Source organism: Condylura cristata, unplaced genomic scaffold (genome assembly GCF_000260355.1).
Source record: "Condylura cristata isolate star-nosed mole 26May11 unplaced genomic scaffold, ConCri1.0 scaffold00006, whole genome shotgun sequence".
Taxonomy (NCBI): domain Eukaryota; kingdom Metazoa; phylum Chordata; class Mammalia; order Eulipotyphla; family Talpidae; genus Condylura; species Condylura cristata.
In genome coordinates, this window is record NW_004567107.1 from 43,812,202 (window position 1) to 43,824,788 (window position 12,587).

Below are 12,587 nucleotides of genomic sequence, written 5' to 3' on the forward strand. Positions count from 1 at the left end.
TTTCCCCCCAAATTTTTCTTAACTTCAATGATACAAAATGTTCTTGTAAGTTCAAAATACTTGAACTTTGTTGGTTATATCATTTAACCTGATATAATTCTCTTGAGAGAGCTGACCTTATGTGTCTATTATCTTTATTTAATCTTAGGCAACACTTGTTATTGTATATGTTGTTTTTAACTTCATTTTACTCTTTGTTATTGGTATACAAATAACCTTAGATCTTGGATCCAATAGGCTTGCTAGATGTACTAATTTTAATTCGCATCAGGTGGTCTCGAATTTTTATGATTATGATCATCTGTGAATTAGGACATTTTCTGTTTTTTTCCTTTGATTTCTTTCTCTTTATTCACCAGCTGAATTTCAGTACATTGTTGAAAGGAAGTGATAATAGAAGGCATCTCTTTCCCTTTGATCTGTAAGAAAATGCTTTCAAAATTTCACTAATAATGATAATGTTTGATACAAGTATTTCTCAGATGTGCTTTACTGGCTTTGGTTGTCTAGATAGCATGGGATTTTTGCATTTGTGTTAATGAATAAAATTTGCATATTAATTTACTGCCAACCTACCATTCAAAAATTATGCTGATCTTATAAAATAATTAAGTGGGATATTCTCTTTCTGTCTTATGTGGGAGTTTGTGCCCTTGTCTTGACTATTCAGAAGAACCTTCCAGTAAAATCCTCTAGGACTGACTTTTCTTCATGGGAAGAATTTTTTTTAAAGAGTGATTCAATTTCTGTAATGATCATATGACAATTGAGACTTTCTGTTTCTTCTTGAAATAGGATTACTTTCATAGGCACTTGTGGATTTTACCTAAATTTTTATTTAGTGTCATATGTTAGTTGGGTAGCATCATTTCTTAATTTGTATAGTCTTTCTTATGATGCCCCTTTTTTAGTCCTGAATTTAGTTTGTGATTTTTTTAATCACTCTCACCGGAGGTTTATCAGTTTTGTTAGACTTTTGCAAAGTACTAATCTTCAGCTTTGACCCTCTCTATTGTATTGAAGGTGCAAAGGAAGAAGCAAATAGAGGACATGATTTTTTATCTGCCTTGGAGATTTGATAAGGGAACTTGGAGTTAAAGTTCATGCTTGTTTCTGTTTTTAATTTGTGAGTACCAAAAAGTAAATATGCTTGAACTGTCTGTAATTCTAGTTATCAAATTCTATTTTATAACTTGTCATAGTCTATTTGTACAATAGCTTTCAAGAAAATTCAAAACAAAAGTTTTAGGTTTAAATCAACTCTTCAAAATAATTTGTTTACTTGCTATTATAATGTATATGATAGTTAATATAACCTGAAGTCATACTAGTTTAGATATTCATGTAAAATAGAATTTGAAATAATCCTATGACAAGAAGAAAATTTAAACTTACTAAAGCAATGGATATTCTTAGTTTCAGGGTCACTTTTGTTAGATTTTATTTACTTACTAAATTTTATCTGTACTTGTTTATCATGAAATATCTTTAGTAATATTGAATGCAACTTTCTTACAGAGTATAATTTGGAATCCATCATGTCAAAACTCACTGTATTCCAACTGTATTGGCATCCTAATGTTGCTTAATTATGGAAGCATGATGGTGTTGCAGGGCCTTTGTATTTGCTGTTCCCTCAGCTTGATATGTCTCACACAAATACTCATTAGCTTGCTCTGTCTCTTGTTTCAATTCTTTGTTCAAACATCACTTAAAGGGCCTCCCTGGTGGCCCGGGGGTTAAGTCTCAGCACTATGAAGCTATCACCAGCCATTGCAGCATGAGTTAGATCCCCAGCCAAGGAGGTGACCCACATGGTGCAGCAGACCTCTTCTGTCTCGCCTGTTTTGCTTCCCATTGTCTCTGTTGAATCCTCTCACCACCATCCCCCACATAGCCCTCTGGCTTACACCCCAGGTCTTATATGCATAAATAAATAAATCTTTTTTTTTTTTAATCACTTCAAAAAAGACCTTTCTTGACTACAGTACTTAAAGTCATACCCACATATCTGGCATAGATTATTTTAATTCTCCTTTACCCAAATTTTTCTATATTGTATTATCACCTGACTTATTTCTTCTGCCCCATTTATATTAGATCCCTGTTGTTGCTACAACAAATTACCACAACTTAATGACTTTCACGATAAAACATAGTTTTTTGCAGTTCTGTAGGTCAGTTTGACATGATTGTCACTGGACTAAAATTAAAATGTGAGCAGAGGAACACTAATGGAGAATCCATTTCTTTGCCTTTTCCAGATTTTAGAGTCCTCACAATTCCTTAGCCCATTGTCCTTCATTTAAAGAGCCAACAATGTTGCATCTCTGACTCTTTTGTTGTTACAACTCTATCAAACTTTTTTCTCCCATTTTCCATTTTTAAGGTCCTCTGTGATTATCCTCCTATTATCCTCCTGAATAATCCTCCTAATTCAAAAATCACTAATGTAATCATTCTGTAATGTCTCTTTTGCCATATTAGCTAATACATTGCCAGATTCCTGGGCTCAGGACATGGGCATCTATTAGTTCCATTATTCTGTCTGTCATACCACTAGAATGGTAATCCCTTAATTTTTGTTTGTTGCTTTTTCCAGATCCTATTCTGAACACTGTTACAATGAAAATTCATTGTAAATATTATACTTTGTAGAATTTGATATTAACAGCTTTTCATGTTTTAACATCTCAGAAGTTGTATCTTTTTTTTTTTTTTAAGATATATTTATTTATACATATAGAACTGGGGTACAGGCCAGAGGTGCAGGGGCAGTGAGAAGATTTACTAGCGACAGAGTTCTAGCAGAGTGAGTAGGCAGATTGACAAAGTACACTGCTGAAGGGAAGCAACGGGAGTGTCAGGAGAGGTCTGTACCCATGCCATATGGATCACCTCCAGGGCAGGGATCAAACGCATGCTGAAGTGGTTTTAGCTTCTTAGTGCTGTGCTTTAACCCGCTGCACCACCAGGGAGGGCCTGAAGTTGTATCTTAAAATTGGCAGTGACTCGAGTGACTATGTTGGGTTCTTTCAGAGACTTGAGTTTATTTCTGATAATCACCTTATGGTCTCATCTAAATTGGAATTAATTATCTGTTAGAACTGTTTTAGACCATGCTGGTAGTGTGAAACCTATCTGCAAACCTGATTGAGCCATACCTTACAGTTCAACTTCTAGGGGATGTTCTTTCTCCTTATTCAAACAGGAATATATATTTTCCATTCTTTCTGCAAGGTGGTCCATTTCCCCTTTACCTTTCTCTATTAAAGAAGTCATTTGGTTTTATTTGAGGGTCCTTTTTAGACACCTCATCTCAGCCTTCTTTTCTTAAGGTTTTATAAAATAATGTGTCTTATAGGTATTGGTTTTTATTTGGTGTTGCAACTTTATTTCTGGTTTCTTTTTAGATTGTCCTATGGTGGGCCTATTTATGTTTTGGCAGTATATAAGAAAATGTGTTTTACAATCGTTGATTATTAGATTCAGTGAAAAATAATATTTCTTGAAGGAATTGGCCACTTACAGTTTATCATGTATGACATCAGTTTTTTGTAGGGGGTATGGTGAATTTTCAACTAAAAATAATAAATAGATGAAAAGATGTTTTTTGTTTTAAAGCTCTCTATGACATTTATTGAGACACTTAAAGAAGTGATGGGAGGTTTGTGTTTCCAGGTAGGATGGAATAAATAGCTGGCATTAGATCAATATTCTTACTTAGAAGAACTAGAATAGCCAGATTAAATTCATTCATCATGTTTGAAAGTAGCAGAGAAGCAAGGTGGACTACTGGAATTATAACTCTGAAAAGGGAAGAATGTTAGAAAGCAATTGAATTTTATAGTTGCTTTTTGCTCTGGAGACTTTGCTAATTATGGATGCAATGCAAATCTACAGAGCAACTGGAGACAAAATGGGGACAGAAATAAGAACTTTTGGCAGATATTTGGGATGCTTCAAGTATATATCCTGTTTTCCTACTAGGACTTTGGCTATTAAGTGGGAAGCTAAACATGCCAAGTTAGAAGCGGAGTAGAATTTTCAGCAGTATGAAAAGGCAAGTTTATATTTTACAATCATTGGTATTATGCAGTGATTATACAGAATGCACACAAAAAAGCGCTTAGCTGAAAGTAGTGGATGGATTATGCAAACAGGCATGCAAAACCTTCCAAGGCTGTAAACCAGTCTTCCCTCAGTACAGTTGCTGATTCAAATGTAAACCACCACTGTATCTCAGCAGAAGGAAGGTTCTATAACATCTGAACCCTCTAATGTTTTATATATACTGTCCAACATAGTGCCAGAAATACTATGCTATAAAGAAAACAAAAAGTAGGCTACATAATCAAGAACAAGAAGAAAAAACAATAAGAATGGATTCACAGGTAACCTTGATGATTTAAGTTGTCATAAAGGGACTTTAAAGTATAGTCCTGGGTCAATTTCAGACTGCATATACAAGGGAGATACCAGTAGGCTATGGCATACAGTAATAAGCCATACCATCTAGGTTTATATAACTACATTCTATAGTATTGTATAGCAATGCAATCTCCTTACAATGCATTTTCAGAATATAACGCCATTGTTAAGTGATGCATGACTAATTATGATTAATATAGTCGAGAAAATAGTTGAAAAAAGTTAACTGAGAGTTGAAATCTATAAAATCATAATATAGATACTCCAGAACTGGGAAATACTGTTTCTGAAATTAATTTCTAGAAAAGTTGTTTAATAGTACATAAGATATAATGGAAGATAGGATTAGTGAGCTGAAAGACAAGTATAAGAAAATATCCCAGCGGAAACAGTGGAAAAAACAGAAAAGACTGTTAAATAGTAGGATTTAGTGAAAAGGTATGTATTGTTACTTAAAAAAGAGAGAGAGAGAATAGGTTGAAAACAGTACCTGCAAATATAATAGTTAGAATTTTCTGAAACAGATAAAAAATATCAGCCAAGACTGAAGAAGTTGTGTAAAACTTAAGCAGGGTAAATATAAAGAAAACACAATGACATCAATAAAGCTGCTGAAAACTAAAGACAAAGGAGACTACTGAGTTTTCATCAGAAATATTGTAAGGTAGAACACAATGAAATGGCATATGAAAACAAAGATAAAAATATTATCAACTTAGACAAGTATTTCTAATTAAAATATCCTATAAAGTCATGCCAGAGAGAATCGATATCCAAAGACCAGCACTAAAAGAACTACTGAGGGAGTTCTCTAAGCAGAAGGAAGGTGAACTCAGAAACATGGACATATAGGAAAGAGTTAAGAACAAAGAAAGTACAAATAGACTCCCTAAAACATTAATAGTGAAGTTTAAAATATGTTTAAAATAAAAATGCGTGACAGCTATGCAAAAATATCAGGTCTTAAGGCTGAGCTCTGCTATTCTTGAGTGATGAAGGAATTAATGAAAGTAAGTTTAAAAAGATTGATTGATTAGTTTACATGATACAGTCCCTTAAGTTCCACCATAAATTACTTGCAAGTTAATCAAGTAGAAATGGAATATTAGATTTAGAATAATCCAAGAGAAGCAGTCAGGACAAAATAAAAGAAACAAAAAGACAGATAAAATAGAAAACAAAGTAAAATGGTAGGAGTAAACTCAAATATCTCAGCCAATCTGTCAATTATATGTGGACTAAATATTAAAATTAAAAACAGATAACAGGCTAAATATAAAACCCATATGCTATTTATAACTGATTCATTAAATATGATACCAAGACACTGAAAATAGAAGAATGGTTGGAATTCTGGGAAGATGATGAAAGTATAGTTTCATTTTCCTTAGATTTTAATATAAAACAGCAAATAAAATATCTAAACCAAAAATTCAAGGGTAACATCTAAAACCATTTAAGGTGATATGTTATCCCTCACTAACACCAAACTAGCTGGTGGGATAAGCAAAAAACTGAAGACCTTTGTGATGTTAGTGACTGCAAGAGAGTGGAGAAAGTCACTACAGAATAAATGATGATCCCAGAACTCCAACTCCAAAATAATAAATTAGCTCAGAAATTTTGAGAATAACACTGTGGTGGCCATTTTCCAGATGACCTCTAGTGATTCCTACTTAATTAGTACTTGTATTTTGCATATTTCCCTTCCGTGTTTTACTAGAGTTGGTCTATGTAATCAGCAGAATATGGCAGGAATGATGATACACCACTTATGAGATAGAGTTATGAAAACATTGAAGCTTCATTTTGGGCTCTCTCAGATCACTTCCTCTGGGAGAAGCCATCAGCTGTGTTGTGAGGATTCAGACAGCCTGTCTGCCTTCCCCAAGTTGAGCCATTAGATGAGACTGCAGCACTGACCAACAGCTTGACTGAGACCTCAAGAGATATCTTGAGCCAGAACTACCCCGCTAAGCTGCTCCCAATTTCCTGATCCACAAAAACTGAGGTAATTCTTGTTTTAAGCTGCCAGTTTTTGAGTGATTTGTTATGGAACAATAGAAACCTAATAAAGCAGCTAAAGATAGAAAAGATATGCACGCCAGTTTTGCACAAGTACAAGGATTTTTGAGTAAGGTCTGAGAAAATTAGAGTCCTCTGAATTCTCAAATTTGATCAACTAAATCTCCATACCAGGACAGTAGAAAATACTGGGAATACAATCCAAACAGTAGAATAGGGACAATAAAGACAAAGGAAATGTGTCCAGTTAAAAATAGGGGAGGGGAATAGTGCTAGGAGATTTCAGAAAGCAAGCTTCTATGTTATCTTTTTTCCAGTAATTTTTTTAGGTATAATTTACATACAGGAATATACTATGTGTTTTAAGTGAATACTGACAAGTATGTATATCTATGCTGCCACTATAGTAAAGATAAAGAACATCTCATCACCCCAAAATGTTACTGTGCACATTATAGTCTCCACTATTACTCTCAGCCTTGGCCTCAGCAACTTAGCTGCTTTCTGTTGGTTTCATAGTTTTTAATATTTTTCTACAAGGCAGCAAAAAATTGTGGACTCTGTAGTGTGATTGAATTGACAAAACTAAGTAAAATCGTCTCTCTAATTATTCAAGAAAATTAATACTAACCAAAAAAAAACCATAAAAGAAGCTTTGATATTAACTCCATACAAATTTAGAAGAAAAAATAAGGAATCAGTATGACACCTTAAAAGAAAGCATCTCAGAAAGACATACATGAGTCAAGAAAAGATGAACTAATTCTGCTAAATGGATCTTCCATATAAAGATTGGAGATAAATTAATCATTAAATTATAAAAATTGATAGAGTTTTATACTCTCAAATCCTTCCTGAGGAATCTTTTAGAGAACTGGGCCCCATCGAGATATGAAGAGAGTTTGACATAAAGAGAACTTTATCAGTTTAATGTTTATCATGTTAAAAAAAGATTTCTACTTTTACAGCTTGAAGGTGTGACATACAAAGGGAAAAGTAAAGCATGAATTGGTCATATGATCTAACACTGCAGATATAAGATGTAGGGGAACATCTTACTGACCTTTTTTAAAGTAATTATAAAGACAAGTGATAAGGTTGTTTTATATGTTAATATGGGATAAATCAAATACGTACTTTAACATTCTAATTTCATGTATCTTTGCCTTTGAGAATTAGGGTTCCTAAAGGAACTTAAGGATACTTTTAGTCCTGAATTTGAGCATACTACTAGTGAACTCATGAGGTCTTTTATACGTGTATACATTAATATGTATGTCTAAATTTTGCTGTTATGTCCACTGGAAAAAACCTATAGTGAACAGTAGAATTGCTATAAGCTTTTCTAGTGCTTAAATTGTGGTCTCGAAAAATCATTTCTACCTGAAAGAAATCAGACTTCCTGGAGATTTTGAATCTAGACTGGGGACAGAAAATGTACAAGGTAAACTTGGAACTTCTTGTTTCATTGAGGACACTAAGTCTGCAAAGACTACTGCATTCTTGTCAGAAGAATTTGAGATCAAGAGGAAGATGACACAGCTAAAAGATGACAATTTGAACACTGATAAGGAAAATACAGTGAATTGAAACACTTGAAGTATGTGAATTCCTACTTATGTAGAAAAACATTGGTTACATACAGAATACATGAGAGACTTATTTTAAAAACTTCTAAAGAAAGCATTAAAAGTACTTTTGCTATGTGAACTATGCTATTGAGTCACCAAGTAGAGGGGGTCCATTTTCTCTTTATAGAATTACCATAAATAAACAAGTAGGGAGTATCCCCAGTAAATTAATAAATCTAAACAAAGGTGTTGAGTATTTATAACTTTTGTCATCACAGGAAAAACCAACTATAGGTCCTTTGTAGTGGAAATAGACTAATAAATAGTTTTGTCAAAAAATGAAGTAAGATTTGATTAAGCATTTAGAGTGAAGGTTGATTTTGTTTTTGTAAAGTTCTAGAGAGTAATTTTTTTTAAACTGGCAATCACATGGTCTGTCACAGCTCTACAACTCTGCCTTTGTAACACAAAACTATCCATAGACAATACACAAATGACTAAATGCTGCTACATTCCAGATAAATTTTAATTAGCAAAACAGGTGCTGGGTCAGGATTTCTTTGCTCCACTTTCAACTACCAAATTACTGGAAATCCAGATGACAGAAAAACTATTTAAACATACTTTGGGAGTGCAGTATCGATATCAAGACTGGGAAACTGTAGGACAAATAATGTTCCCCCTCTCCCCCAACAAACTGTAAGGGAGAAAAAAAATGGGAACTTAGAGAGCCCGTAAAACAGGCCACAGTGACCATATCTTTAAGATGATAAGTGGTAAAACTGAAGGAAAATTAACAAAATATTACTCTTGGGAGGGAGTGTAGAGATTGTGATTGAAAGAGAGGATGTTGTCGTCTTCTGAGATAACTTACAGCCCTATCTTTTGTTGTGGTTGGTGATCACAAGAATGTGTACCTTGTAATTGGTTAAAGTATAAACTTAGCTTTTCATATCTGTATTGGTGTATATATAACCTTAAAAACTTAAAGAAAAAAAGGTGAAAAAATGGAAGTACCAAGCAAATGTTAAACTAAAAAAAAAAAAGACACTTTTGATTCAGAATGTATTATTAAAGATAAAGACATTTCATTAAAAGATTTAAGAATCCTGAATCTGTATATATAAAATTGTAGCATCAAAAACATAATTCAAAAGTTGACAGTTAAAAGGGGAAATATGCAAATTCATAATAATAGAAGAAAACTTAGAAGAATATGCAACAGGTATAAATTGTTTCAATGAAAAATAGGCCTTAGTATTTGAAAGGCTTATCAATAAACTTACTGTATCTTTTGGAAATATATTTGCTTTTCTTTTTAATTGACAGTATCATTTGTCTCTTTAAATTTAATTTACAAATCATTTAACTATCTTCTTACCAGACTAAGTAAAGCCTCTAAACTTTCTTCTTAATACTAAAGTTATACTTTATTTGGACTTTTAGCTCTTCATGGTTTAACTTTTCCTGATATTGGAATAACTATATTCCCATTTTATAGAAAAAGTTCAGAGGATTTCAAAACTGACTTTTAATTATTAATTACATATGCTTTAGATTTTTCTGGCAGAAGTTAACCTTTCTACTTTTTCAAACAGGGGTTCGGAAGGAAAATTAAATGACTGCCAAATAACATTTGTAAATGAAATCTTCAAGATCGAGAAACCTGGAGCCCATCCTCTTTCACTGGCAGATGGAAAGTTTTTAAGTATGTATTTTTCTTGTAAACTTAGAGACTATATATAGTGTACATGAATGACATTTTAACTGACCAGAGATTAACTTTTTAAAAAGTATCAAACTGTATATCATGCAAATTTATTTTCAAGACAACAGCTTTGATCTAAGATCAGTTTTGGTTTAATGGATTTTTCTCAAATGATAAAATTTGTTCTCAAAGAAATATTTTCTGATCTTGGCACGTTATTGACATGTTCATGCTATTTCCTGTTATAGGTTCTATCCAAGTAAAAGATCCACTTAAGTAATTTTGTAGCCTTACCCTTAACAAAATTAATTTTTAATACTATGACTTATTTTTATACCACTGAGTCAAAGTAGTATGGTTGGTGAGGCTTGTATTTTTGAGAGGTAACAAGTAAGGTTTTATCTGATCATAAGAACATTAGCATGTAGCCCTGCCTCTTCACTATACACATTTTACTTGCTTAATGTCATAGAGCTAGTTAGTGACAAAGCTACAGTACTAGATTCCTGGTCACTTCTTTCATTCACGTATTTTTTTTTCTGTCTTTCCAAATGAATTATAGTGTTTACCCTCTTAGTTCTGAATTTTTTACAGAGAATACTCTATTGACTATATACCATGTGTCAATATCTAATATATTCTGAAAATAAATACTTAAGAGTAGAAACGGTCTGCCTAAGCTCTTACAACGGTTGTACAGTTTAGAATAAGAAAAAACCTTTAACAAATCAATAAGTAGATTTCCATGTTACAAATGTAGGCCATTCTCGTTTTCTGGGGCATCAATGCTAATATAGCTGTATCTGAATTAAGCCCACTTTTATTTGATTATTTGTATGATTAAAACCTAGGAATAAAGGTAACTTGGTAAGTAAACCTAGTTTATATAGCTTAGGTGCTGTCAGTAAACCACAGTAGAAAAACAAAATTGACTTGGTTTTTCTTGTGTCATTCTGTTCTCTCCCACTCTTAGTATATCTGCATTTATTTGTTAGCTTTTCTTTTCCCAGTGCCAATCACATTATAGCTATAATTTTAAGCTCATGCGTAAAGAAACATGCTTTCAGAGCTTTAGCCACACTACCATTGATCAAATTATTCTTCAAACCAAAAATCTAAACATCAATCTGTGACATTTTAGGACTGTTATATTTCCATTACTTACATGTTGGCACATTTATCTTAGCCAAAGTGGAACAAAATTGTAATCTTCTATTCATTAGCAAGAACAGGCAGTAATCACTCAGAAAGTTAGGACTGAGATCAGTATGGTTTATATATGGAACAGTGACAAATTAGAGAAAGGAAAGAAAGAGCTACTGACTTCAGTGATTATTTTTATTTCTTTATAAGATTGTAGGTACAAATGTGATTTTAAGGCTGGCTTTCTATAATTTTGTTCTTAATAGGGAAAAATGACCCTGAATGTGACTCTTGTGGTGGAGACCCAGACAAGCAATGTCACTCTTGTTCTTGTCATATATGTGGTGGAAAACAGGAACCCAACATGCAGCTTCTATGTGATGAATGTAATATGGCTTATCATATTTACTGCCTGAATCCACCTTTGGACAAAGTCCCTGAAGAGGAATACTGGTATGATTATCAGGCGCTTTTTATTATTACTGTCTTAAGAATTGAATGTAAAATATGTATTTGAATGACCAGAAAAGTCATTCTTTTTTTTTCTTTTATTTCGTGGTTTATTTTTTTATGCATAGAAGAACTGGAGTGTAGGCCAGGGGTTGGGAGCTGGGGGGTGTTGTAGGCCAGAGATGGGCAAAGGATTTGGTAGGCAAACCTACTAAAATACAACTGCTGAGGGGAGCAACAGGCGAGACAGGAGAGATTTGCTGCACCATGTGGGTTAGCTCCCTGGCCAGGGATTGAACTCAGGCTGCAGCCAGTGTTTTGATAGTCCTAAGACTCAACCCCTATGTCACCAGGGAGGCCCAGAAGTAGGATTTCTAAAAATATATGGTGTTGTCAAGTCCAGAGAAGTTTGATAGTGTTCATTAAAGTTCTTAAAATTTTACAGCCAGTGGCTTCTTGATTATTGCAACAGTTTCTAATCTAGTCTCAAATTCCATTATTGAGTCCCTCTAATTGCTTTTCCAATATAGAATCTTTTCTTTTACAAATCTGTTAATATTACTTCTTTAATTCAAAGGTTTTATGTTACCTTACAGGGCCCAACACAATATTTTTTATTTGTTTTTCTCTAGCAGTATCTCTTCTACTTTACTCTTCCATTTCTACAAGTACTCTGCACTCAAGCCAGATTAAATATTTTCACCTCCTTAGATAGATAAAGCATGTTCTTTCTCTCCTGTGCAGTGTTACACTTGACAGAAATGTAACTATTCTTGGAAACATCTCTCTCCTTGCTTAAATTTGGGATGATATCCATCCTTTAGGTTTTCACTTAAATATTACTTCATCTGGATGGTCCAGATGAAGGATGGTCCCCTCTATCACATATTTTAGATGTACTTAATATGTCCTGTAATAGTATATAAATAGTATTAAGTGGTTATATATACTGTATACTAGCAGAATGTTTTATGTGGGTGACCAGATTTAACACGTGAGGTTAATAAAAAGAACCAGGCACCAAAGACGATGAAGTATCTGTACTTTTATTGAGTAGTGTTAACTATAAGAAATTAGAAAAGAGGCTGGGGAAAAAATGCCCAATTGAAGTTAAAAGAAAAAAATTTTGGCCCTCCCTGGTGGCACAGTGGGTTAAAGCACAGCACTGAGAATCTGGAGCTGCTTCCACATGAGTTCGATTCCCGCCTGCCCCGGAGGTGACCACATGGTGTGGCAGACCTCTCCTGACCCACCCGCTG

The 12,587-nt window shown here is 33.6% G+C and overlaps 1 protein-coding gene across 1 annotated transcript in view; it reads left to right on the top strand.

Annotated features, from left to right (window-relative positions):
• The window catches only part of UHRF2 (ubiquitin-like with PHD and ring finger domains 2, E3 ubiquitin protein ligase), a 74,597-nt gene that overhangs the window by 37,850 nt on the left and 24,160 nt on the right, over positions 1-12,587 (top strand). The window contains exons 5-6 of the mRNA XM_004677652.2: positions 9,626-9,735; positions 11,145-11,331. Of these exons, the coding sequence (XP_004677709.1) occupies positions 9,626-9,735; positions 11,145-11,331 (297 nt within the window). The remainder of the gene's footprint in view (positions 1-9,625; positions 9,736-11,144; positions 11,332-12,587) is intronic.